Source organism: Chrysochloris asiatica, unplaced genomic scaffold, assembly GCF_000296735.1.
Source record: "Chrysochloris asiatica unplaced genomic scaffold, ChrAsi1.0 scaffold00018, whole genome shotgun sequence".
Taxonomy (NCBI): Eukaryota; Metazoa; Chordata; class Mammalia; order Afrosoricida; family Chrysochloridae; genus Chrysochloris; species Chrysochloris asiatica.
In genome coordinates this window covers 21,069,235-21,097,045 of record NW_006408536.1, presented here as the reverse complement: position 1 = coordinate 21,097,045, position 27,811 = coordinate 21,069,235, and the positions used below count along the sequence as shown (strand labels likewise).

The 27,811-nt window shown below is 41.7% G+C and overlaps 1 protein-coding gene and 1 pseudogene across 1 annotated transcript in view; both read right to left on the bottom strand.

The window, feature by feature from the left end:
* PIR (pirin (iron-binding nuclear protein)) overlaps positions 1–27,811 on the bottom strand; it is an 81,363-nt gene that overhangs the window by 7,796 nt on the left and 45,756 nt on the right. The window contains exons 5-7 of the mRNA XM_006835690.1: positions 21,221–21,265; positions 10,110–10,192; positions 1,779–1,845 (exon numbers count right to left, since the gene is read on the bottom strand). Of these exons, the coding sequence (XP_006835753.1) occupies positions 1,779–1,845; positions 10,110–10,192; positions 21,221–21,265 (195 nt within the window). The remainder of the gene's footprint in view (positions 1–1,778; positions 1,846–10,109; positions 10,193–21,220; positions 21,266–27,811) is intronic.
* On the bottom strand, positions 23,973–24,355 carry LOC102838660 (annotated as a pseudogene).

Here is a 27,811-nt window from a genome sequence, read left to right as displayed (position 1 = left end):
AAGTTCTGCTGCAACCTGCTCAGCATCTTAACAACATGCAAGCAAACCTCCACTGACAGATGGGCAGTGGCTGTGCAGTGGCCGGGAATCGAACCTGCATCTTTCACATGGAAGGCAAGAAATGAACCACCGCTGCCCTCTTTTGTCATCTGGGGGTCAGGAAGGGGCCAACCAAACCCAAACCCACTGCCATAGACTTGATTGTGACTCATCATCGTCCTATAGCACAGAGCGGAAATGCTCCCATAGCGTTTCCTTATGGAAGCAGATGGCCTCATCTTTCTCCCACCTGTAAAGGGCCACAGAGGAACTCCTTTAGGCTGTGCGGGCTGTATGATATGTGCTGCCGTTGAAATGTAAACTCAACCATAGGCCATGGGTACGAGAATAGGTGTGGCTGTGGGCCAGTAAAACTTTCTTTACAAAAAGAAGCAATAGGCAAATTTGACATTATTCTAATTCCTGTGCCTAAACTGGGATTTTGCTTAAAGTGTACAAAGGGTCCTTCTGGGATCTACCAGGAGACCTGGTGAATGCTGCTTCCTTCTCCTTCACACAAGACTCATAGGTACGTATGCAGGGATTGATTTCCTCCTTCCAAGTGCAGTCCTACTTCCACTATGCCACAGTTCACGTACTCACTGTTAAAAAGAATGACTTAAATTACCCTAGAAACTTTTGAAGAAACACTCTTCTTTTTTTTTTTAGTGTTTTATTGTGAATTATGTGATAGTTTACATGGGAGAACATTACCTTTATGTTCATCCTATTGTATATCACTTCATTGCCACGGTGACAATCCCCTCCATGCATCATCAAACAACCAAAGGGTATATATACCCAGCAAGCCTGCCCCTGGTCGTCAGCACACAGTCCCTGTCCCTCTCTGGGTCTAGAGTCCCCAGCTGCTCCATCTCTCCACGTCATCATCTCTGCCTCCATTTCTGGCATCATTGTTTCTCTGGGTAGGGTCCTGCTCTCCGCTCTTCTCCCTTGATGGTCCCAGGGACCTCCGCTCCTAGAATGCAAAGTCAACCACTCCCCCCCTTTTGCTACAAAATGGCTACCATTACATGTCCAACCCTCACAGTCAGTCCTGATAGCTATTTTTCACTATTGTACCACAAGAGTCCTACCCCCATCTCCTTTAATCAGCTCTGCCCAGACAGATTGGATATTACTCAGTGGAGATTTTACGTTCCTCTGTGCCCTCTGGATCTAGGCTCCCTCTTGAAAGCTTGTAAGCCAGTCACTTCTTGCCTTTGTAGCTCCCCATTTTGGGTAGCCAATGTCCAAGTTGCCCATCCCTGTCTACTTTGTAGAAACATTATTCTAAAGAGGCTTTTATTTCTTCACTAAAAAGACAACAGACTACAAGGACAGTATTGAACTCATTGTTATTTGTGACCAAGATAAAAATGACATTCAAATCCCCAATATACTGCAAATTCTGTTTTTGTTGTTGTTGAAATTTAAATGACCTATGAAATAATGCAAATGTGCTGGTTTTTGTTAGTTTCCCTACAATTCCAAGCACTATGGCCCATACATGGTAGGTCTTCAATAAATGTTTCTTTAAAAGAAAGAACCAATGAACAGAGAAATAAACACCATTGGAGATCTTTTCCTTTGACAAGGGAGAAATTAAACAACATCTTCAAATATGTGGATCTAGAGATAATACCCAAACCCAGCTATTCTTGACAATAACATTTTCCAGGTATAATGTTTTCAAAGGAAAAGACAATCAGCTGAGATCATCACCGTTGGGGTCTTACCATGTTGAACAACAGGCTCTCTTAAAGGCTCCCCAGCAATTAAGACAAAGTGGCTCCTCTCAGGATCCTAAAGTCAACAGAGAAAGCATCAAATAATAAACATGCTTCTATCTTTGTTTTTAATATCATATGTCATCATTTATCAAGATGGAATCAGTGGTCAGACTGTCCTGTATGAAACATGTCAGAACAGCAAAGAAGATGCTGCCATGGTAACCTGACCTCAATGTTTCAAATGAAAATAATGTGAAAGCTCTTTTTTTAATGAGAAAATAAATATACATTGTTTGCCTTCAAGTACATGAAAAAACAAGACGTCCCATAAAAAGAAGAAAGCAATTTCCTCTTTTTTTTTTTTTGCCCTTCCCTTCCTTCTCTTTTCCACCAAAATATGAACCTCATCAAAGTAATAAAAGAGAATTTAAATGAAAATTTTCTGAAGCTGGAAGCACCTTCAAGACAAACTGTGTGATTGAGTTGTTGTTGTTTTTGGTAGGATTTGTACAGTAAAATCTGTGAGATTTAACTGTTTTTTTCAGGTATCGAAACTTTTCTGCCTTTCAGAGAAAACTTTAATTGGAAAAGATTTGAGTTTTCTTTCACTGACAGGTTTCCGCCTTATACAGGTTCTGACTTACACAGATTTGCCGTATTTCTTTCCCACTGCTAACATCATTTCAAAAAGGGGTTCTTATTAATGACTATCCCAAGGTAAGATTTTATTATCTTTGACATTGATTCCCAATGATGCAAAATGGGCCTTCTATTCGCTGAATGAAATGGAACTGAGCAAAACCCAGAGCATCCACAGAATATGTACGTGCTCAGGCCAATTTCTGTCCTATTCCACTGCTGCTGCTGTTGTTAAGTGGTGTCGAGTCCGTTTGACTCATCACTTTGAACCACTTACCTTATGGTCGAGTGCTTCTTCTACAGCACAACACCAGGATTCCTTAAAGTCTCTCAAAGTTGTTCAGAATCCAGGATTTGATTTTGTTATTTTTTACGAATTGTAAACACATTTTAAATGATAATTTTCTTGTTGTTGTTAAGTGCCATCGAGTTGATTCTGACCCATAGCGACCCTGTATAGGGTTTCCAAGGAGTAGTTGGTGAGCTTGAACTGCCGACCTTACAGTGCAAATGGCTTTACAGTCTGGCACATTATGTGGATGCAGGGAAACATATGCTTTCACATATGGCTTTTTGGTGTTAAGTGACGTTGAGTTGGTTTCGACTCATGTTGTTGTTAAGTGCCACTGAGTCGGTTCTGACTCATAGTGACCTTATTTCTGAAGAGCGGCTGTTGAGTTTGAACCGCTGACCTTGTAGCTCAAATCAACCTTGCAGTCCAGTGCATTACCCTACAGCACCACGCCAGGGCCCCAAACTCATACATGGTTTGGGAAATTTAAAATAGTTTTAAAACAATCCTTATAATCTTTGTTTTGAAATACAACAGTCTGTGAAAGGATAATATCCATATGCCTCCTAGGCAGACCAAGGAGCTCTGGTAGCGTAGTGGTTACAAATCGGGCTGCGAACCTTAAGGTCAGCAGTTCAAAACTACCAGCCACTCCATGGCAGAAAGATGAGGCTTTTTGCTCCTGTAAAAAAAGTTACAGCCTCGGAAACCTTGTACATGGTCGCTATGGGTCGGAACTGACTCAACGGCACTTAACAACAACAACACACGGCAGACCAGTTAATATAACTATTATTCAAATTTACGCACCAACCACTAAAGCCAGTGATGATGAAATTGAAGAATTCTACCTACTTCTTCAGTCTGAAATTGATCACACATGCAATCAATATGTATTGATAATGACTGGGGATTGGAATGCAAAGGTTGGAAACAAAGGAAGGATCGGTAGTTGGAAAATATGGCCTTGGGGATAGAAATGATGCTGGAGATCGCATGATAGAATTTTGCAAGATCAATGACTTCTTTATAGCAAATACCTTTTTAAACAACGTAAAAGATGATTATGCACATGGACCTCACCAGATGGAACACACAGAAATCAAATTGACCATATCTGTGGAAAAACACAGTGAAAAAGCTCCATATCATCAGCCAAAACAAGGCCAGGGGCAGATTGTGGAACACACCATCAATTAAGGTGCTGCGCTGTGGGTTAATGTGTCAGACTGCAAAGCCATTTGAACTGCAAGGTTGGTAGTTCAAGCTCATCAGCCACTCCTTGGTAACCCTACACAGGGTCACTCTGGGTCGGAACTGACTCAACAGCACTTACCAACAACAACAAGTTCAGGCTGAAGCTGAAGAAAATGAAAACTAGTAGACAAATGTAAAAATATGGCCTTGAACACATCTCACCTGAATTTAGAGATCAACTGAATAACAAATTTGATGAATTAGACATTAAAAACCAAAGACCAAAAGAGTTGTGGTATGACATCAGGAACATCATATAGGAAAGAAGGAAAAGACCAAAATGGATGTCAGAAGAGACTCTGAAATTGTTCTCCAGCATAGAGATGCTAAATCACATGGAAGAAATGAAGAGGTAAAAGAGCTGAACAGAAAGCTTCAAAGGTCAACTCAAGAAGACAAAGTCAAATATTATAATGAAATGTGCAAAGACCTGGAGTTAGAAAACTAAAAGGAAAGAACATGCCAGCATTTCTCAAACTAAAACAACTTAAGAAAAAATTTAAGCCTCGACTTGCAATACTGAAGGATTCTATGGGTAAAGCATTGAATGATGCAGAAAGTATCAAAAGAAGATGGAAGGAATGTAGAGTTACTGTACCAAAAAGAAATGGTTGATGTTCAATTGTTTCAAGAGGTAGCGTATGATCAAGAGCTAATGATCCTGAAGGAAGAAGTCTAAGGTGTACTGAAAGCACTGGCAACGAACAAGGCTCCGGGAATTGATGGAACACAAATAAAGTGAAATCTTTCAACAAACTCATGCGACCCTGGAGGCATTCACTCATCTATGAAGAAATTGGAGAGTTCCCTATTTGTGCCCATTCCAAAGAGAGGTGACCCAATAGAATGCAGAAACCATCGGACAATATCATTAATAATGCATGCAAGCAAACTTTTGCTGAAGATAATACAAAAACATCTGCAGGCATACATTGACACAAAACTTCCAGAGGTTCACGCTGGATTCAGAAGAGGACGTGGAATGATGTCCTCTTGCTGATGTCTGATGGATCTTGGCTGAAAGCAGAGAATACCAGAAAGATGTTTAACTGTGTCTTATTGACTATGCAAAAGCTTTTGATTATGTGGATCATGACAAGCTATGGACACCATTTTGAAGTATGAGTATTCCAGAACACTTAATTGTGCTCAAGAGGAACCTGTACATAGACTAAGAGGCAGTTGTTTGAACATAACAAGGGAACACTGAATGGTTTAAAATTAGGAAAGGTGTGTGCCAGGGTTGCATTCTTTCACCATACTTATTCAATAGGTATGCTGAGCAAATAATCTGAGAACCTTTAATATATGAAGAAGAACATGGCATCAGGATTGGAGGAAGACTCATTAACAACCTGCAATACAGAGATGATGCAACCTTGCTTGCTGAAAGCGAAGAGGACTAAAATACTTATTGATGAAGATCAAAGACCACAGCCTCCGGTATGGGTTGCAACTCAGTGTAAAGAAAACAAAAATCCTCACCACTGGACCAATAAACATTCTTATCAATGGAGAAAAGATTGAAGTTGTCAAGGACTTCATTTTGCTCGCATCAGTCATCAATACTGGTGGAAGCAGCAGTCAAGAAATCAAATGACATATTGCATTAGGCGAATCTGCTGCACAAGACCTCTTTTAAGTGTTGGAAAGCAAAGATGTCAGTTTGAGAATTAAGATGCGCCTGACCCAAGTTATGGTATTTTCAATAACATCATATGTATGCGAAAGTTGGACAGGAAGACCATAAGAGTTCATGCACTTGACCTATGGTGTTGGAGAAGAATATTGGAAGTACAATTGGCTGCCAAAACAACAAAGCAATCTGTGTTGGAAGACATACAGCCAGAGTGCTCCTTGGAGGCCAGGATGGCCAGACTTCATTCCTCATATTTTGGACATATTGTCAGGAGGGATCAGTCACTGGAGAAGGATATGTTTGATAAAGTGGAGGATCAGAGAAAACAAGGTAGACCCCCAATGATATGGACTGGCACAGTGGCAGCAGCAATGGGCTCAGGTGTAGCAACAATTGTGAGGTTGGCCCAGGATCGGACAGTGTTTCGTTCTGTTGTGCATCAGGTCGCTATGAGTCGGTACCGACTCGATGGCACCTAACAACAACAACAACAATCCTTCTAGAGGATAATTTGGCAATGATTTTTAAAAATTCAGTATTGCTGTTGTCCTCGGACCCAGTAATGGAATAGGATATAATAATAGGAATATGGTATAAGGTAAGAATCAGTTTCACACCAAGTTTGTTCATTGTAGCACTGCCATAGCAAACATTGGAAACAATTCTCCCACCAAGAGGGGTTAGTTAAGCTATGCTTACAAGATGAAATATACAAGCATTGCAATCTCTTTCCTCCAAGTATGTAGTCCAATGTTTCTAATGCATTGTTAAGTTTGAAAAGTGTCAATAAATGACAGAGAATGATTCTAATTTAAAAAAATTCATATATTGGAAAAGTTAGAGAAGAAATACACCCAAATGTCATCACTAGTTATTTCTGAGTGATGAGAATTAAGATGAATTTTCTTTTCTTCACTTGATTTTTCAGTATATTTTTGTTTCAATTATGCCCCAATCGATGTGTTGATTTTAAAAGTTAAAAAGAACAATAAAATTTCTTTTCTTTGAAATTTTGTGTTTGGGGAATTGTTTTCAATCAATACATTTCAGGATTCACATTTCATTATATGAGATGATTTAAATATCTTAAGTAATTAACATGCTGACTCAGAGAGTCCTATATTTATCAAAATCCTAAAAATATATAAACTTTTCTGTAAATTTACTTAGGTAGACATTGGTGCTTTCATTTGGAATTAAAGATAACTGTAGTCTGTCAGAGGTGAATTACATATGTATTTTTGAATTACATATACACGTTTATATGTGGTGACTTGTATATAGGAACTTGGTTACACTGTCCAATGCTTAACTCACATGTGAAATAGCTTCCCCTTGTTGTTGTTAAGTGTTGCCGAGTCAGTCCCTACTCATAGCGGCCCTGTATAGAGTTTCTGAGAAGCGGCAGGTAAACTTGAACCATTGACTTTGCAGTTCAAACCGACTTTGCAGTCCAGCACATTAACCCGCTATACAATAGTACTGCTGTATTATTGTATAGCAATACTAGAAAACCAATAGTTTGAGATCAAGGATGGAAAGGATATGTATTTTTTTTTAAACTATGAAAAATAGGCAGAGAAGCTCAGAACTTAGTCAAGGAGCACGTTAGTGTAGTAGTAAGCAGACCCTAAAGGCATCATCATAGTTCACAAACAGTAATGCACATGCTGACGACCCAAGGTTATGGATGGATGAATTTATGCAGGAAAGAGAAAGGCTTCCATCAAAAATGATTTCTTGCTTTTTTAATGTGATATTTAAATGATTAAACATTCAACTTCAAAGACAAAACTTGGCTATCCAGAGTTTATTGGATAAATAAACTCGGTTATTCCCTACAGTTCCCTAAGAGTGGGGAAGTTTTCATTTGAGACCACAGACATTAGAAAGAAAAGTATCTCTGAAAAATAGTTTTAACCATTGGTAAACCAAAACCCAAAACCCACTGCCATCACGTGAATTCCAACTCAAAACGACCTTACGTAGGGTTTGAGACTGTAAATCTTTATGGGAGCAGACAGTCTCATCGTTCGCCTGCTGAGTGGCTGGTGGGTTTGAACCTCCAACCTTACAGTTAGCAGCCCAACGCCTAACCCACAGAGCCAAACCAATTGGTAGAGATCCACATATGAGCCCATTCCAAAGAAAGGTGACCCCGCAGAATGATGGAATTATCAAACAATGTCACTGATATCACATACAAGTCAAATTTTGCTGAAGATAACTTAAAAACTGTGGCAGTAACTTGTACATCTCCTGGGAAATGCCAGAAATGCAAACTGGATTCTGAAGAGGACGTGGAATAAGAGACATCATTGTTGAAGTCAGATAGATCTTGGCTTAAAGCCAAGAAAGATGTTTACCTGCGTTTTATTGATTATGCAAAAGCATTCACTGTATGGATAATAACGAATTATGGATTACATTGTAAAGAATGGGAATTTCAAAACCCTTAAGTGGAACTGCACATAGACCAAGAGGCATGCAAGATACTGCATGGTTTAAAATTAAAAATGGTGTGTACCAAGGTTGTACCAATCACTATACTTATGCAAACTGTATGCTAAGCAAATTAATCCCAGAATCTGGGTTATAGGAAGAAGAATGAGGCATCAGGATTGGAGTAAGGCTCATTAACAACCTAGAATACACAGATGACACAATCTTGCTTGCTGAAAGTGAAGAGGATTTGAAGCACTTAGTGATGAAGACCAAAGACTATCGCCCTTTAGTGTGAATTACACCTCAACCCAAAGAAAACAAAAATCCTCACAACTGGATCAATAGACAACATCATGATAAATGGAGAAAGATTGAAGTTGTCAAGGACTTCATTTAACTTGGATCCACCATCAATGTCCCTGGAAGTAGCAGTCAACCAATCAAATGAGGTCTTGCATGGGGCAAATCTACTACCAAAGAGCTTTTTAGAGTGTTAAAAAGCAAAACTATCACCATGTCACTTTCAGTTGCTTTACATTCATAAGGAAAACCCAAGAAGAATTGATGTCTTTGTGTTCCGGTTTTGGTGAAGAGTATGGACTGCCAGAGGAAGGATTAAATGTGTGTTGGAAGAATTACAGCCAGAATTCTCCTTAGAAGAACATCATGCTTGGTATAGCACAGGGTCAGGGAAAAAGAGGAAGACCTTCAATGAGATGGACTGACACAGTGTCTACAACAATAGGCTCTAGCATAGTAAAGATTGTGAAGGATACACAGGAGAGGGCAGTGTTTTGTTCTGTTGTACATAAGATTGTTATGACTCCAAAGCACCTAACATCACCACCACCACCACCACCATGGTTTTGATGAAAGCCAGTGAGGCTTCACCTTCTAACCCATGAGGCTTGGGTTCTTCTCAGTGGGACACTAGTGGTAACATTTGTCTAAGGACGAGATTGAGCCTCTCATTCCAGTGGTCCTAATGAGGAGCCATCCCAGCAACCATCACTCAGAGAAAGTCCACAGTGCACAAGGAAGCTCAGCCCTTGGGTCAGAAGCTGTTGCCAGGTGACTGGCCCCAGTCCAGATGAAATGGCCAGAATAGCCTGAGGTGGATCACAATCTCTAAGAACCCTAAAAATGATAAATCAATTCGGAAGCTATTGTTCGGGTTGGCTCTCATCTAAGAAGTGAAATAGTTGGTATTAGGTGCCATAGGTACCATTGAGTCCGTTTATGTGCTCAAAAAGTCAAGGGTCTGGCTTCAACACACTCTTAAATCTAACTACAACCCCCCACCCCATTGTTGTGGAATCCATTCTGACTCAACGGACCCTTATAAGGAAAAAGTGGCGCTGCCCCACAGGGTTTCCAAGGCTAGAAATCTTTATAGAAGGAGACTGCCAACATCATTCTCCCGTGGTGGGTTGGAACCACCAACCTTTTGGTTAGCAACAAAGTGCTTAACTACCGCTCCACCAGGATTCCTTAGCATAAGCAACGTTCATGGAAAAGGAACTTGGAAACTAAACATTATTATCCGTTTCCAAATTTTCAAGGGCTCTATGTGAGGATGCCTAGAAAGTCTCTATATATACTTCTAAAGGGCCAACTCATTTCCCCATAATCTAGGTCCAACTCATTTTCCCACAAACTAAACAAACAAACAAACAAACAAAAATGAAAGCAAGTATAGAAAGAAAAAAACAATTACGAGCCAAAAAAAAAATTGCCTCCAGATTCAAATGTCTGCTGTTGTTAAGTACGGTTGAGTCAGTTCTGACTCATAGCAACCCTGTATAGGGTTTTTGAGGAGTGGCTTGTGGGTTTGAATCACCGACCTTACAGTTAGCAGTCTAATGCTTATCCTACAGTGCCACACCTTTTATGTGATTCCTGTGGTTGGGGAATAAGCTTAGATAAAACTTTAAAAAATAAACCAATAGAAATAAAAGAAATGAATGAATGAAGAAAAATATCCAACCACACAGTAAGCATTTTCCTGGAAAGGTGTAGCAAGGAGGAGTACCAGTGAAGGACACAATCACTCTCCGATGCTTACCTTGTTCTCCACCTGGACACAGTCCCCTTCCCCCAGCACTGCTGTATGATGAGGCTCTATTTTCTGCTGGGCATCATCAGGTCCTACAAAAAAGATGGACCTCCAAATTTAGACTTATATGGTTACATATCTGGTTAACTAAATCTTTGCTGTTGTTAGTGGTTGTGGAGTTGTTCCCCCACTCACCTTGATTCCATATACAACAGAACAAAACACTGCGTCATCTCATAACAGACTATGGAGGTCCATAGGGTTTTCAATGGCTGCTTTTTGGACATAGCTCACTAGGTCTTTCTTCCTACTGTTTTGGTTTAGAAGCTCCGCTGAAATCTATTCAGTGTCATAGCAACATGCAAGCCTCCACTGACAGTGGCTACATAAGAGGTATACTGGCCAGAAACTGAACTCTGGTCTCCTACAGGGAAGGCAAGAATTCGACCACTGACCCACCACTGCCCTATGTTATTTCAACTTCTGGGATAACAGGCATCCCATTAACCCTGTTGGTCGACTGCGTTTGTTATTATTCAAATCTGAAACTGGTTGGTTTCTACCATAGAAAAGAGCAGGGCGGTAAATTCGGAATTGCGTTTCCACGGACCCTTCTGATGTCATGTCCAAATCAATGCTTACTTATTGCTACAGTCCTGGTGTGGCACTGTAGGATAAGCACTTGGACTATTAACCTCAAGGTTGGCAGTTCAAACCCACCAAACACTCCTCGGAAACCCTATACAGGGTTGGTATGAGTCAGAACTAACTCGACAGCACTTTGCAACATTACACAATTACATACTCATTAACAGTGTGTTCTTGGGTAAGCTATAAACCTCATAAACATCAAGCATACTTGGGAAAATTACCCATCCACCCAGAATTCTACCCCACAACAACAATCACGGGGTCCTGCTCATAATTCAACAGCTGTTGCTCAACAGCTATCCAACGCACTTGTTTTGAAACTGAATTATTCTATGACTGTTTCTCGAGTATGTATTTCATTTCCCCAATGAGACTTTGAATGCAACTTAGGATTTCCCCATTTGTTGTTGCTGAGGACTGTTGAGTTGGTTTCGACTCACAGCAATGCTGTCTAGGGTTTCCAAGGAGTGGCTACTGGGTTTGAACCACTTGCCTTGTAGTTAGAAGTCTAGTGCTTATCCCATAGTGCTACACCAGGACATGGATTTCTCCATGGTGCTAAGCAAATATAATCAATACCTGTTGGTTGAAATACATTAATAATGGTCCATCTCCACCAAAAATTTAGGTCAGCAAATGTTCTAATGATTTCTCACACGGACAAGGATTTGGGGGAACAAAGCGGGGCGGGGGGAATCTGGGCATTTAAGAAGAGTCCCATTGAGAATTGGGTACTGTTTTGAACTATGTTATGGAGTAGTGTTTTAGTACATGTGCTTTACTGAGATTCCCTGGGAGCAAGGCGCCATGTGGTTCTGTGTTCGACTAATTCATACCTAGCAGCCATTACCCCTATGCTCCCTCCTGGCCTCTACGTTTACCACACAGAATGTTCCATGACACACAGACCTGAACAGTTTATAAAACCTCTCCACTGCTTTTCAATGGCGTAAGCTGGCAAGAGCCAGCTCTCCAAACTAATGTTGAATTGGGAATTCTCTGCACACCCCTAATCAGGGTAGCTTGCTTGACTAAATCCTCATTTAGAGACAAAGAGTTCAGCCTCAAATTCTAATTTTACATAGGAGTCGATTTCTCTCCTTGCTGATATAAGAGAAGGCTCCCAGTGTTCACACTGAGAAGGCCATTGGGAATTTTCTGCTCTAAAACCTTTCTTAGAGACACCGGAGTCAGGTTTCCAGTTAATCATTTAAAGTGTGCCTTTAGCTCCTGTATTATTATAGGACATGTTTACAAGTGGGTCACAGAAGGACAGAGACAGATTCCATCTCATTTCTATGCCATTTCTCCCATCTTGTTTTCTCCTGAACCTAAAATAAGTTTCAGAGAAAATATACTTCATTGTTTCTACTTTCAATTATAAATAGAGCCAAAAATCAGATAATAAGTAGTTTCCACTGAGATTCTGTGCCAAGAATGTTACATCTAATAGTGCAGTGTAGGAACATTCAACTGAAAACAATTTGACTACAAATATTTTTTGATTGCCTAAGCAGTTATAAAAGGGCAAAATGGCTTTCAAACACATTGTAATGTTGCTGGAGTATCTTCCGTATTCAATTCATTGTTTGCTGTGCACCTCTCCTCCCCATATGCCCGAGTTCCTTCTTTTTTATGCTCTCTTTATACAAACTGCTGTACCCCTAACTCTGCTCTAGCACGTCCATCCTAGATTTTGACGTAATCATTTTATATGTATAATCATTCACTGAAAAAGACTGCAAAACAGTCTCAAACATTTTATTTTAGATTAAAGCATAACTGTGAATTCATCTGCCTAAATTTTGGAAGTATTAGTAGTCTTCAAATTATGATGTATTCGAGTTACAACGAATCACGTTTATGAATGTCTCTGTATTTATGTATTGCATGAAAGGCAGCATCGTATACTCTGCTGATGCTATTCTTTTCAGATGTTCACTTGCAGATGTTCAAAAAGTGGATTTATAAAGAAACCAACATAAAAAGGTAATAATAATAAAAATTTAAAAAAAAAAAGAGAGAGAGAGAGAGAGAGAGAGGAGGTTAGACCACTTATATCAGAACTGACTTAACGAAACAGTCATCAGAACAGAACGCCATCGTAAGACCAGGTAAGTCTGATTAGATTGAAGCATTGTCTTTCTTTATAAAGTATGTTCATAATGTACTGTCTAAATCCTTCTAGATTGTTACAGTTTCCCTCACTCTTGTATCATTAGCTCTTCTATACTAATTCCATGGCAGGTTTTCTTTGTACAATTCACTTTTACACATCATTGAACTTAGTTGTTGTAGAAGTCTCAACTCTCTTTTCACATGTAGTTCCTTGATTTACACATTAACTCAGGAAATGATGTAACTGCCAGTGTAGGGATACCTGGCACACACAGACGTGGGTCCAGTCACACGTGCTCAGCTGGGGTTAGAGCTGGTCCTCCTGGATGTCCAGGCGTCACTCAAGGTGTCCACCATGGACTGAAGAACGGTAGTTAATTTAGTGAGTTGGGCAAAACCACAAACTCATTGTCCTCAAGTCAATTCCATGGGGGTGACCCCATGTGAACAGAGGAGAAGTACTCCATAGGGCTTTCAAAGCTGTGCTCTTTCAGAAGCAGATCACCAGGCCTTTCTTCCAAGGCACATCTGGGTTGATTCAAACCACCTTTCAGTTAGTCGTCTAGTGCTTAACTATTTGCATGGCCCAAGAACTCTTCAGTTGGGTAAGAAAAGGCCAAATAAGAGAGCTTCTACTGTATATATATGCTTCCTCACCTATTTTGGAAAACCCAAGGGTCATGTAAAAATTCTTAATTATCACCCAAAATCAAAAGCAAAAAGGTTGAGCATGAGTAAGTGTGAAACAATGTAGTGCCTGCATAAGTCAGTTAACAGTTCAGTAAACACAGACAAATATTGTGAGATTTCTGAAAATAAGCAGTCCCTGCCAAGACAGGGTGGACTTCCTTCCAAGGACTCCATCGTAAGTCGCTTCTGACATAAACTGAGTATTTTAATTTTTAAAATTGTGGTAGCTGGGAATCATCTAGGTCTTCTAGTCTCAGGGTCCTGGAGACAGGTTTGAGTGGTCCAATTAGTCCTCTGGACTAATTGCTTCCATGCCTCTTTGATATTCCCCACTCTTCTCTGGCCAGGGAAACACCAAGGTCCCAGATGCTACTCACCCAAGTACGATGTAGAACGCTGTCTTTGTGGACTATGGTATGCCAGTTGACCTTGGTACCCCTGAGACTATGGTTCTCGTTCTCACGCTGTTTGGTCTTCATCATTTTGCCCTCTCTAGGCTCTACTAGGAATCTTGGTGGATGTAGCTCTGGAGGATGAGCACGGGACTATGAACCACAAGGTCGGCGATTCAAACCCTGATATAGGGTGGCTATGTGTTGGAACCCACTTGAACACACTTATCCACAACAACAAATGTTCTACTATATTCATGGATCAATGAAGGGGCTCCAAAAGTTTGTGGAAGAATGTAATGAAGAGATAATGGTATTTTTCCATGAGTCTTTTGAAGTCGCCTCATATTTGTAGCATATATAGATACATATGCAGAAATATCCTCTGTCAGACCTGCATATATTCGTGGGTGTGGTCCCATTCATCTTCTCACATCTGCTCAGTCTGTGTGTCTGTCTATATAGCCACTTGTAGATTATTATTAAATTGATTGCAGGATTGTGCATGCTATAGTATTTGCCTTTGTTGCTTCTAACTCTTGTGCTCCCGCACTGGCTTCCTTTGCCTGGGTCATTTGGTGCAGACTTGCCCAAGTTCACACGTGTCTGCCTTCTAGTTAGTTCTGTACCTCCTTTCTCCTCCCACCCCAGTAACCTTCAAAGAATGTTTCTTTTTGTGTGAAAACCTTTTCTTAATAGTTGTTGTTCAGTGCCGTTGAGTTGGTTCCAACTCATAGCGGCTCTATATAGGGTTTCCAAGGCTATACATTTTTATGGGAGCAAAAGCCTCAGTGTTCTTCTTCAGAGCAGCTGGTAGGCTCGAACTGCTGACCTTGTGATTTGCAGACCAGTGTTTATCATAGTTTTATACAATAGTCGTCCTTTTGTGATTGACTAATTTTACTCAGGATAATGTCCTCCAGATTCATCCATGTAATGAGGTGTTTAGCAAATTCATCATTATTTTTGAATGTTATGCTGTATCCCATTGTGCATATGTACCGTAGTTTATCCATGACTCTGTTGATTGGCACTTAGATTGTTTCCATCTTTTTGCTGTTGTGAATACTGCTGAGATGAACATGGGTGTGCAGATACCTGTTTGTGTCATGGTTCTTATTTCTCTAGGATATCTACTTAGTAGTAGGATTGCTGGATTATATGGCATTTCTATTTCCATCTTTTCAAATAAGTACCATACCATTTTCCACAGTGACTATACCATTTTACAGTCCCATCAGCAATATATGAGGGCTCCAGTCTCCTGGCACACTCATCAACATTTGCTGTTTCAGTTGTTGTTGTTATCAATACTGGTGATGAATGCTTACTTTTATTAAGAATGTTTTAATTCAATTCATTTGACTTCTGTTAACACCTCTTCTTCATAGTGTTCCGTTTGAGTACAGTTACATATCTTTACTGTAGGGACCTTGAATTTGAAAGTGTCCAACAACTAGATGTCCAGCATTTTCTAATGCTCAAAACTCTACTTGTGTGCACTCTCCTGATGTCCACCTTTTAAGCACTTTGTACATCAATGAACATTTTAAATAAAACCCCCAAGAACAAACCCGATGCCATGGAATGGATTCCAACTCACAGTCAGCCTGCTCCCTAGGGTTTCATAGATTGTCAGTCTTTAAGGGAGCTGATCACCTCATCTTTCTCCTGCAGAGCATCTGGTGGTTTCAAACTGCTGACCTTGCAGTTAGCAGCCCAATGTGAAATGGACTATGCCATCAGGGCCCTAATATTGTTTACAGTCCTCATAAATCACCATTGATGTAATTTCCCCAAATTATTTTCTCAACCCAAATTGGAGCCTATGTATTCCATCCCGACACACTAAGTGGGAGCACGATGGCTCAGCAGAGTAAGCACTGGACTGTGAACTATAAGGTCAGAGGTTCAAGCTCACCAGCTGCTCTGCGGGAGAAAGATGAGGCTTTCTGCTCCTGCAAAGTTTTATAGCCTCAGAACCCCTACACAAGGTTACTATGAGTTGGAACTGATCTGACGGCACTTGACAACAATACACTAAGTCTACACACAGCATCTGGAGTCCTGATGTGGCGCTGTGGGTTAATGTGCTGGACTGCAAAGTTGGTTTGAACTGGAAGGTCAGCGGTTCAAGCTTACCAGCTGCTCCTTGGAAACCCTCTACAGGGTCGCTATGGGTCGGCACTGACTTGACAGCACTTAACAACAACAACTGCAACAGAACAGAGATGCTCCACATTTTGAAAAAGACAATTGCTTGCTTATCTATTCCTGCCAGCTGTGGTTGGTTGGTGTCCTGCTGGTTTGATATGCAGGATAAAATTGAGGCAGTAAAATTAGAAAGCCTTTTCTGGGTCTCTCCTTAGAGTTTATGGCTATTGGATTTGTCCCTTTGTTTTTTTTCTAACTGACACCACTGAGAGGGTGGGAAGTCCCTAGTTGGTACAATGGTTAAGTGCTCAGCTGCTAACTTTCAGGTCTATAGTTCGAACCCACCAGCTGCTCCGAAGGACAAAAGAGCTGGTGATCTGCTCCTGTAATTGATGGCAGCCTAGGAAATCGGATGGGGCACTTCTGCTCTGACATAGACTCGGTCAGAATCAACAACACGAGTTAAACAGTGGTCAGTTACAGTCTATTCAAAGTGCCACAGAAGAAAGACCTGGCGATCTGCTTCTGAAAAGCTGCATCCATTGAAACCCCTATGAGAGCAGTTCTAGTCTGCAGCACATGAGGTCATCATGAGCCAGGATCAACTTAATGGCAACTGGTTGATTTGTAGAGTGTGGGTTAGAGGAGGGAAAGGAGATAAGATTCAAAGGAGGACACTAGGCAGGTTGCTCACTGGCTACAGCAGAGTCCCCAAGAGGCCCGTTTTGTGAGTTGGAGTCTCTCCACAGTCCAATTTACTCTGGACAGATGTAAGTTCAGCCCAGGCTACAGACGATGGCTCCCACCTCCTGCCAGATGTTTTGCACTTGTGGTCCATGGTCACGAGGCTGGGACCAGACCAGTGAGCAAAGGTGAGGTGGAACTCCTGTCTTATCTCAAGACCAAGTGCCAGGGCGGGTCATTTTATACAGCAAATTGCTGAGTGCATCACTTGTTACCGCTTGAAGCAAGGTCTCTTAGGAAGCAAAGCTCCACCTACTAATTCAAATCCATTCTGAGGCCTGTGTCTTTGTCTTCCCTTCATCTTCTACCATCCTCTAACAGCAGCGAAGCTCCCTGTTAACTGGGACCAAAGTTAACAGGAAGCTTTGGGCTGCTCGGGTTGCCTGCGTTTGCATAGCCCATGTGCTAAGGAAGGCTTTTGCATTTTTAAGTGGTTGGGGGAGGGGAAATATCACAAGAAGAGTAGCATTTCAAGACACCTGGGAAGTAGATGCAATTTAAATTTCAGCGGCTATGAATAAAGTTTCAGGGGCACACAGCCACATCCAATCATTCATGTCTTGTCTGCAGCTGCTTTTGCGCTACAAGAGCAGAGACCAGAATATTTACCACTAGGCCCTTTTTGAAAACCGTTTGCTGGTCTCTGCTCTTTCTCATTCCACATAACCATTTCTGGTCTCTTCACTGCCGTAGACTATATGTGCTGTCTTGATTACTTTCCATGTGTGCAGAATATTTTGCTTCTCTTGAAAACATGATTTAAGGGTACTAACTCCATCAAACTATGTTGCTGTCTCCATCTTCATCAAGTACCAGGTGATTCTCAGGTATTCATTAGATCTTCAAAACAAATGAATGCCTCATCTCTTCCAGATGGTTGATAGAGTTGCGTTTTTGTATACACAGACTTGGAATTTCATTGCCACATTGTTTTCACACTAAAATAAATGAATCTTGCTTCTGGCTGGCAAGCAGAATGCTATTCAGTGAAAGCAGAGCTAAACTCACTTCTGTCATATTGGAAGTAAGGTCAAACTGTGTGGGTTTGTGTTACCATTACTTACAAGTGAACACCTACTTAAATCTTTTAAAGACTGTATTCCAGTTGCCATGGAGTTGACTGTGACTCACGGCCATCCCTGGCTGTGCCCCATATGTGCCCATACAGCTGTCTTCCTTTTTTTTTTTTCAAATGATATCTTACTGTATTTTTGGGAAAGGTTCACACAGCAGTTTCGTTTCCCGTTCAACAATTTCTACACAAGTTGTTCAGTGGCATTGGTTACATTCTTCACAATAAGTGACTACTTTCATGGTTTCTGTTTTGGTTGTTCCATTCCCATTCATCTACTTTCCCTAATCCCTTACCTTCTCATCTTTGTTTTAAAGTCGCTGTTGACCATTTGCTCTCATTTAGATGATATTTTAATTGATAGAACTTTCACAGGCTCTGAGTGAATTTGAACACCCAACCTTTCAGATAGTACATATCTTCACCACCTAGGGACTCCAAAGACTGCACAGAATGATTTAAATAGCTCTGAGTACAACTTCTCTGTGAGCCAGCCATCTGGGGCTTGGAGTTTTGTGCCCACGGCGGCAGCTACGTTAGGGTCCCAGGAAGTCCATAGCTAGGACACTCAGATGTAGGCTTCCTTGGTCTGTACGCTGGCACAGTCAAATGCTTTGTCTTACCACCCATGCACACCATGCATCACTGTCCACTGAATGACGGGAAGGGTGGCTCTCTTAGTTTGGGTTTTCCCAGAAGCATAGCCTGATACATATGACAAAAGAGTTTATTTGGGAGGTGATCCCAGGAGTGATTCCCTGGAGCTTCCATCCTGACCTCACTGGGGTGGGGAGGCCTTTCCTGAGTATCAAGAACCCCTCATGCAAAACTCTGCACATACAGGCAGTGGAAAGTAGGCCAGTCGTCATTGAAGGGGTTAGTCACATGGATAAGGGTGGGCGCCAACCATCTGGTTAGGGGTTTGGGACCACCTTGTCTCCTGGAGATGCCGCAGGAGGATGGGGAGGTAGTAATCGACACAGGCAGGAGCCAGCCTGCTTGGTAAGCCCCACTTTCTTGCTCCTTCTGTGCCCTGGCTCTTCTGCTGCTGGCTTGGATTTGAACAGACAAGTGAGCTGGTGTGTTCCTCATGATGCTTACAAAGAGTATGGGTGGGGCGAGGGGAGTAGCTTGTCATGATTCACACAGTTGGAATCCTTTGCACAGTCAATAAAGCTCAAGAATAAACATCTTTCTGGCACTCTCTGCTTTCAGCCAAGATCCATCTGTCATCAACAATGATATCCCTCGTCTACATCTGGGTTGAACCTCTGGCACGTCCCTGCTGATGCACAGTTGCAGTCAATTTTGAATTAACTTTAGCAAACATTTACTTGCATGTGATATTAATAATATTGTCTGACGAGTTCCGCATTCCATTGGGTCACCTCTCTTTGGAATGGGCACAAATATGGATCTCTTTCAATCAGTTGGCCAGATAGTTTGTCTTCCAAATTTCTTGGCACAGATGAGTGAGTGGCTCCAGTGCTGCATCAGTTTGTTGAAAGGTTTCAATTTGTATGCCATCAATTCCTGGAGCCTTGTTCTTTTGGCAATGCCTTCAATGCACCTTGGAGTATTGGCTCTTGATCATATGCTACCTCTTGAAATGGGTGAACATCAACCATTTCTTTTTGGTACAGTAACCGCATATTACTCCCATTTTCTTTTGACGCTTTCTGCATCATTCAATGTTTTGCCCATAGAATCCTTCAATATTTCAAGTCAAAGCTTGAATTTTTTCTTCAATTCTTTCAGCTTGAGAAATGCTGAATGTGTTCTTCCTTTTTGGTTTTCTAACTCCAGCACTTCACACATTTTATTATCATACTTGACTTTGTCTTCTCAAGCTGCTCTGTAAAATTATCTGTTCAGCTCGTTTACCTCCTCATTTCTTCCATTTGCTTTTAGCATGTCTACACTTGGAAACAGAGTTTCAGAGTCTTTTTGACATCAATTTTGGTCTTTTCCTTCTTTCTTGTCTTCTTAATGGCCTTTTGCTTTTTTCCTGCATGATACTCTTGATGTCATCCCACAACTCTTCTGGTCTTCCATCAATACTGTTTAAAGCATCATATTTGTTCTTGAGGTGATCTCTAAATTCAGGTGGAATATGTTCAGGGCCGTATTTTCGCTCTTGGGGACTTGTTTTAATTTTCTTCAGCTTCATCCTGAATTTTCTTATGAGCAATTGATGGTCTGTTCAACAGTATGCCCAGGCCTTGTTTTGACTGATAATATGGAGCTTTTCCACCTTCTCTTCCCACAGTTACAGTCAATTTGATTTCTGTGTATTCCATCTGGTGAGGTCCATGTATGTTTTATGTTGTTTATAAGAGGTATTCTTCAGCTTCATTTCTATCACCAAGGCCATATTTTCCAAGTATTGATCCTTCCTCTTTGTTTCCTACCTTCACATTACCACCGCCAGTAATGATCAATACATCTTGATTGCATGTTTAATCAATATCAGACTGAAGAAGTTGAATTCTTCAATTTCCTCATCACTGGCTTTAGTGGTTGGTGCATAAATGTAAATAATAGTGGTATTATCTAGTCTTCCAGAAGGTCATCCTTCTACCAACTTCTTCAGTCTGAAATTGATGAAACAACTAGATCTGACCCAATAAGTAACACACATGCAAGCCCCAGAATAGACAAAACCCAGATTTTGAGATTTTTCAAAGGCATTTGAAAAGCAAACCTCACCACAGTTCACTTCAGGGAAGATAAACAGGTTCCTTCAGCCCTGAGAGCACAGTAGAGTTGCAGCCCTTGATAAGCCGTAAGTTGGAATCGACATCGCATCAGCGGGGGTTTGTTTTTGTTTTTTGTTTGTTTTTTTCATATTCTTAAAAATATTAACTGATGCACAAAGTTCTTAAAACGTGGACATCTGAAGATTCAATCTGAGTACAGGTGAATTTTTGAAAACTAGAAAATGTCTCAGTTAGACCCTTTTAAGTTCAAGGTACCTACAGTGACCTCTTAACAAGGTGGCAGTCCACACAGTATGTCTGGATCTGTCGTGGGCACACTGGCTGGGGATCTGATTGGAATTCATATTCTCTTCCTTCTCTGAACCGACCTGTGCTAGGATGTCGAGAGTACAGGTGCAGGCGGGGAGGAAGCATGGGATGAGGGAGTTCAAACAGTTCATAGAAAAACAGGATTATACACAATAGAATTTTTCCACAAACGTTTTGAAAACCCCTCAGATTCAAACATATAAAGGGTTTCCTACCTTCCCTCCCCTCAAGAGTTCACATAAAATTCCAATTGAACCCAAAGCAACTCACCAATATAGACATGTCCAGCTATGGTATAAATGAAGCTTGTCCACCCTGCAAAGGAATCCGCAACAGTAAACGGTTAGTGTCTATGATGTGAAAGGAACAACACAACCAACCACAAAACTGAACATGTTGCCATCGGGTCACTGTTCTCCATCGGGTTATTCTTTTTTAATGGAAGCAGGCTGCCAGGTGGGCTCAAACAGTTTACCTTTCAGGCAGTAGTTGGCCAGAAACCATTTGCAACTCCCAGGGACCCACGGAAAAGAAGAAAGAATATAACAGATAAGATTTGGATGAAATCTATTTCTTTTGGATATATATTTTAAAAATTTAAGTTCTATCTAAAAAGCCCAGATAATGTAGTGGTTTACGAGTTGGGCTGCTAATCAAAAGGTCAGCAGTTCGATTCTAGCAGCCACTTTGCGGGCTGTTGTTGTTAAGTGCTGTCAAGTCAGTTCAGACTCATAGAGACCCTGTATAGGGTTTCCGAAGAGTGGCTGGTGAGCTTGAACCGCCAACCTTGCAGTTCAAACCAACCTTGTAGTCCAGTGCATTAACCCTCCATGCCACACACGGCCTCAGAAGTTGGGACTGACTCGACAGCATAAACCACCACTACCAGCAAGTTCTATCTATGAACTGTGTCACCCACACTCACGTCCTCTCTCACACACAAACACACTCCTAAACCTAAATGACTTGGCCCCGAACGTTTAAGAGCCAGGCAAAGTAGAGAGTCTACAATTCACTTGGCCATATAGCTATACTTTTGTTGTTGTTAAGTGCTGTCGAGTCAATTCCGACTCACAGCAAGTTTTCCAAGGAGCAGCTGGTGGGTTTGAAGTGCCACCTGGTGGGTTTGCAGGGCCAACCTTGGAGATCATCGTTCAGTGCTGATCTTACAGTGCTACACCAAGAGTTCTAAATAGTTTGTAGAAAAATTCCATTACCTTTTTTAAAAAAATGTTTTCTTGTGTATTATGTGATAGGTTACATGGGAGAACATTAGTTTTACATTTATCCTATCATATATCATTTCATTGCCATGGTTACAATCCCCTCCATGCATCATCAATCTACCAAAGGTTATACACTACAAGCCTGTCTCCCCACTCATTAATAAACAGCCCCTCTCCCTCTGTGGGTCTAGAGTTCCCAGCTGCTCTATCTCTTCACATCATTGTCTCTGCCTCCATCTCTGGCATCACTGCTTCTCTGGGTAGGGTCCTGCTCTCCACTCTTCTCCCTTGATGGTTCCAGAGACCTCTGCTCCTAGACTGCAAAGTCAATCACTCCCCTCCTTGCTACAAAATGTCTGCCTTTACATTTCCAACCCTCACAATCAGTCCTGATAACAATTATTCACTATTGTATCACAAGAGACCTATCCGCATTTCCTTTCATTAGTCCTGCCCAGACAGATTGGATACTACTCAGTGGAGATTCTACCTTCCTCCACGCCCTCTGGATCTAGGTTCCCTCTTGAAAGCTTGTAAGCCAGTCACTTCTTGCCTTTGTAGCTCCCCCACTTTGGGTGACCAATGTCTAAGTTGCCCAGCCCTGTCTGCTTTGTGTATGGAGGGGGTGGGAATGGTCCTCGCTGTAAAAATTTGTCCCCTCTTTTGAGCTACTGCATCCATAGGTGTAGGTCAAGTTCATCAAATTGTATCAGATTACTCTTCTTTTCCTCTTCTAGTTGAGCTCTGATCATCTAGCCATTGAAGTCAGGTCAAGTGGGTATTATCTGTGAGTGTGGGTGTTCTTGTGCATATGCCCTCTCATCAGCTGGACGCTTCACTCTCCACTCTAGTCCTCTGTGGTTATGTCACTGACTCTGGGCCCAAGAGTCCCCAGGTCTTGCCACACTGCTGGCTAACCAGGTCTCCACCTGGGTTCACAGGAGTGTATTGAACATTGTAGGGCTTAGCTTACAGCTTCATTGCTGTTTTTCCCTCACTTTCCCTTATCGGTGATGAGCGTGGTCACCAATCACAGCGTGTATTCCCATTGAGTCTTAGTCTTGGAAAGGGGTTTGCTCTGAGGGGACCCGACCACTTGCCTTGATGTCTCCTGGGGGAGCAACTTGGTTGTTCTTGCAGTAATCAGCCGGTCTGCCTATATTGTTTTGTATTTTTCCTGTCGGTCTTTCTTTCAAGAAGTATCTTCTGTTCTTTTAGCTGCTCCAGGCTGGTCTGCCTATCCTTTCAAGTGGAGATTTCCCACCTCTGAAGATTCTGGATGGGGTTCAGAATGCAGAGGCTCTGCAGGAAGCCTCCTTCACTGGGCACGTTGTAGCCCTATTTTAGGTATTCCAATCAGTTATAGGCAGAAGGTGGACTTACAAGCTTTCTATAATGATATTTCTAGCTATTCCTTTCTCTCCCCCTCCATGTCTTTTTTATAATGGTATGCCAGGGAAACAAGATTCAAAAGACAGCCAAGCATCTTAACATTATTTTCCCCCTTTTCCCCATTCCAACCATGTCTCAATCTCTGTATCCCAGAGCCCTGTTGTTCCAAGGTTGTGCATACATCATTCTTTACCTCTGTCTCACTTAGTCAATGCAAACCTGCCTAATTGTTCTCCCATCTGCTTTGTACTTCCATTCCCCTCTCCCTTTCCATTATATATATATATGTATATATATATATATATATATATTTTTTTTTTTTTGGAAGGCGGAGCAGTTTATTATTTACACGGATGAAGAGCAGGAGGGTAGAGGCCAAGGTGGGGCAGGAAGGTGGCTGGGGCTCAGTCGGTGATGATGACTTCGTCCACGCCCCAGTCCTCATAGCTCCCATCTGGCAGGTAGAGGTGAATGATGATGGGGATCTTTCGAGCCTTGAGCTCCTTCATGACGATGAGCAGGGGTCTGTCCCCCCCTCCAGCTCCACCATCATGGGGGCACACATCGCGATCTGGAGGGCTTGAGTGCCCAGCACGCGGGCTCGCTGGTACTTGGTCATGTACGGCGTGGAGATCTGCTTCTGGTTGGCCTGCGGTCGCTCCCCTGACGGAAGGATCTGGACGTTCTCCTGGCCCTCCTCCTCGGCAGTCTCCAGGTCATCTAATCCTTCCTCCTCCTGCACATCATCAAAGTCATCACCATCAAAATTTTCCTAGTTGTCTGACATAATGCCCGCACGGCAGAGACCTGGTTTTACGCAACACAACAGCCAGGAGACCCCACAAAGAGCACGCCTTCCCCAACATGGCTCCATTATATTTTAATCCCATTTTTCCCATGAACTTTTTGAAGCCCCCATATACACCAACAATTGACACATGAACAATCTGCTCCTTCTAGTTCTAACATCATATTAATGGCAATACCCCAGTCTGGCTTCATCTTCAGTTCACTGAAATTCCAAATAGTTTCAAGTGTGAAGAGATAATGCTAAAAATATGCTTGTCTTTTACTTCATTGCCTTCTAGCTGCCAGTGAGCTCATTCTTACTAGAGCATTGGCTCCCGAGATGCGGGGATGCACAATCTTGGTAATATAAATGGACTTCAGATGGTCTGTGAACTGTCTGGAATGAGCCACACTATGTTTTCAGTGTGTAGGTCTTTAGTAGGAAGAGGGGGCATAGAATTTACCAGCTTTGTACCCAGGGGGCCAAGCATTCAGAAACCCCAACAACCTGCCATGGGTACGCTCAGTCCCCATGCATGGTTTTCATGGGTGGATGGATGCACTGTATCCTTGACTCAAAAAAGATAAGGTGCTTCCATTGAGGGATGCAGCCCTAGAAATTAGAGCATCAGTCCGGGCACCGTTAATGGAAATGAAGAGGATCTGCGAGAGGAATTTGGGCAGAGTTCAAGGTTGGAAGGGCATGGCCCAGCCTGGAGTCCGTCTAAAAGTCGAGAAACAACAAAGGCAGCAGGAAGGAGCAAAAAGGACAACCAGCTCAAAATGCACAAGGAAGGCACATAAGAAAAGACATTAGCTCAAGTTGAATAAAAACTGAGTCAGGTAAAGAAACTCCGAAGAATTGTAAACTAACCAAACAAATAAATATACACACTTGGGTGGATGCCAGTGGCAGCGTCTTCACCTCCTATTTCACAGTTTTCCTAAGACTTTACTAGAATGGGTTTAGGAATCTCAGAACACTCACTCACTCCTTTTTTTCCCCCTTTGTTAAAACACTTGCTGAGTTGGACACATCCCAGGTGCTTGTGTTATGGGGGAAATACAAGCAGATCTCACAGATATTGCAGTTCCGTTGCAGACCATCGCAATACAGTATCACAATTAAGCAAGCCACATGAATTTTTTGGTTTTCCAGTGCATATAAAAATTAAGTCGGCACTATCCTGAAGTCTATTAGTATGCAGTAGCCTGATGAAAAAGTTTGAAAGGTTAGGAGAATAACCTAATTGTGTCTAAGTGACATGAAGTGAGCGCATGCTGTAAAACTTTTCTTCCCTGCTTACTCAAAACCTCACACACACAAAAACCCACAGTTGCTGTAAAATCAACTGACTCATGCTGACCCCATGATGAGGGGCTTCAAAAAGTCCATGGAAAAATCCCACTGTCTTTTCATGCCATTTCTCCACAAACTTTTTGAAGCCCCCTCATGTGTCAGAGTAGAACTGTGTTTCATAGGATTCTCAGTGGCTTTCTTCTATGGCATACTTGGCTGTGATTTTTCTGGAAGCACCAGATTGAGTTGCTGAAAACGGTTTCCATTTCTTTCAAAAGTGCCAGTGTCATTATTGTCTTGTTTCTGGTTAGAAAAAGTAATGTGCACTTACTTAACAACATTTTAAGAGTGCAAAAGTGAGTAAGTAACATTTAGCTTGCAAATTTGTCTTCCATTTTCAAGTCTTCTTGAACATAAGTATTACCAAGGTTTTTCATTTTCTACTCCAGCTATGTACTGCATGTTGTTTGCTTAAAAACTTGAACAAACGGGATATTCTGTCTTGGATACCTTTCCATGTCAAAACACAAGAGATGTAACTCACCCTTGGACAAGACTGTAGAGCATTCCATTGTAAGGACGTATTTTAATTTATGAAACCCTCCTCATGCTTGACAGGTATTAAAAGACTCATTGTTTGCCTGTTTGACTTGATTGATTGACTGAGTTTTCATTTGGGATCATTTCAATTGTTCTAATCTGACTTCTCCTCACCTACTTCGGCTTCCATGCAGACAGTTTGTCCACATGTAACTGTGCAGATAAGTCTCTTTCCCTTTTTATCATTTTACATGATCCAGAGGAACAAAAGTTTACTTAACAGAATGATCCAGAAGGGAAAAAGATTTGCTTAAAACAATGGCTAAGTACAGTGATGCTGCCACTTGGCCAATCCATCTCGTTGGGGGTCTTCCTCTTTTTCTCCGACCCTCCACCTTCCCAAACATGATATCCTTCCTTCTCCAGTGACTGGTCCCTCCTGACAATATGTCTGAAGTATGAGAGACGAAGTTTGGCCATCTTGGCCTCCAAAGAGCACTCTGGCTGCACATCTTCCAAAATGGATCTATTGGTTCTTTTGGCAGCCCATGGAACTTTCAGTATTCCACCAGTTGTCTGTCAGTTTGTCGTACTGTGGTGGCTCATGAGTGGCTGTGATTCTGGAAGCTATGCCACCAGTATTTTAAATACCAGCAGGGTCACTCATAGTGGACAGGTTTCAGATGCGCTTCCAGACGAAGACAGACCAGGAAGGAGTGACAAACTACTTTCGAATATTTAATCACTGAAAACCTTATGAATAGCAGAGAACATGCCTCTAGGTGGTCTTAAAGCTCCAACCTTTCAGTTTAATAGATGGGTGTGTGGACTGTTTGCACCACCCAGGTACTTCCTGATATTAAACTTGATGGATTTCCATTAAATGTGTATTAAAGCGACTGTGTAACAAATGTCACACTGTGTGGATGGTTTTACCTGAGCTTAAGAGCAGCAGCAGTTTATTAGAATTTCATCTCTGCTCTAAGCAGGGTTGTCTCAGGTCCTTCTCCTCCCACTTTTGTGACCGATACCAGAACTGATACCATCCCAACATTTTATAAAAAAAATGTTTGATTGTGAATTCAGTGAAGGTTTACAGAGCAGATCATCCATTTTGCATTCAATAAACCAGAATTTTGTCTTTTAAATGCTGCTTTTCAGCCTTGAATGGTTGGCCACTCCATGCCGTGTATACCTCACACTAGTGTTGTCGTTCTTCCTATATACCTATCTGCGACTTTGCTGAAAAGTGTGAGTCTCCAGGGTGAATATAGTTCCAGACCTGAAGGGTGACTGAGGGCCACAGTCTCAGGTTCCTCTAGTCTCTTTCTGACTAGTAATCTTGGTCTTTTTTTATATATAATTTGGAGTTTTGTTTTTTCTCTCACTCTCTCCAGGACCTTCTTGCTTTGATCTCTTTCAGAACAGTTGGTAGTGGTAGCTGGGCACCATCCAGTCCTCCTGGTCTCAAGGTCGTGGTGACTGATGCTCACGTAATTCTATTAGTCCACTATACTAATTGATACTGAAGGAGGAAGTCCAAGGTGCATTGAAGGAATTGGCAAAGAACAAGGCACCAGGAATTGATGGAATAAAAATTGAAATCTTTCAAGA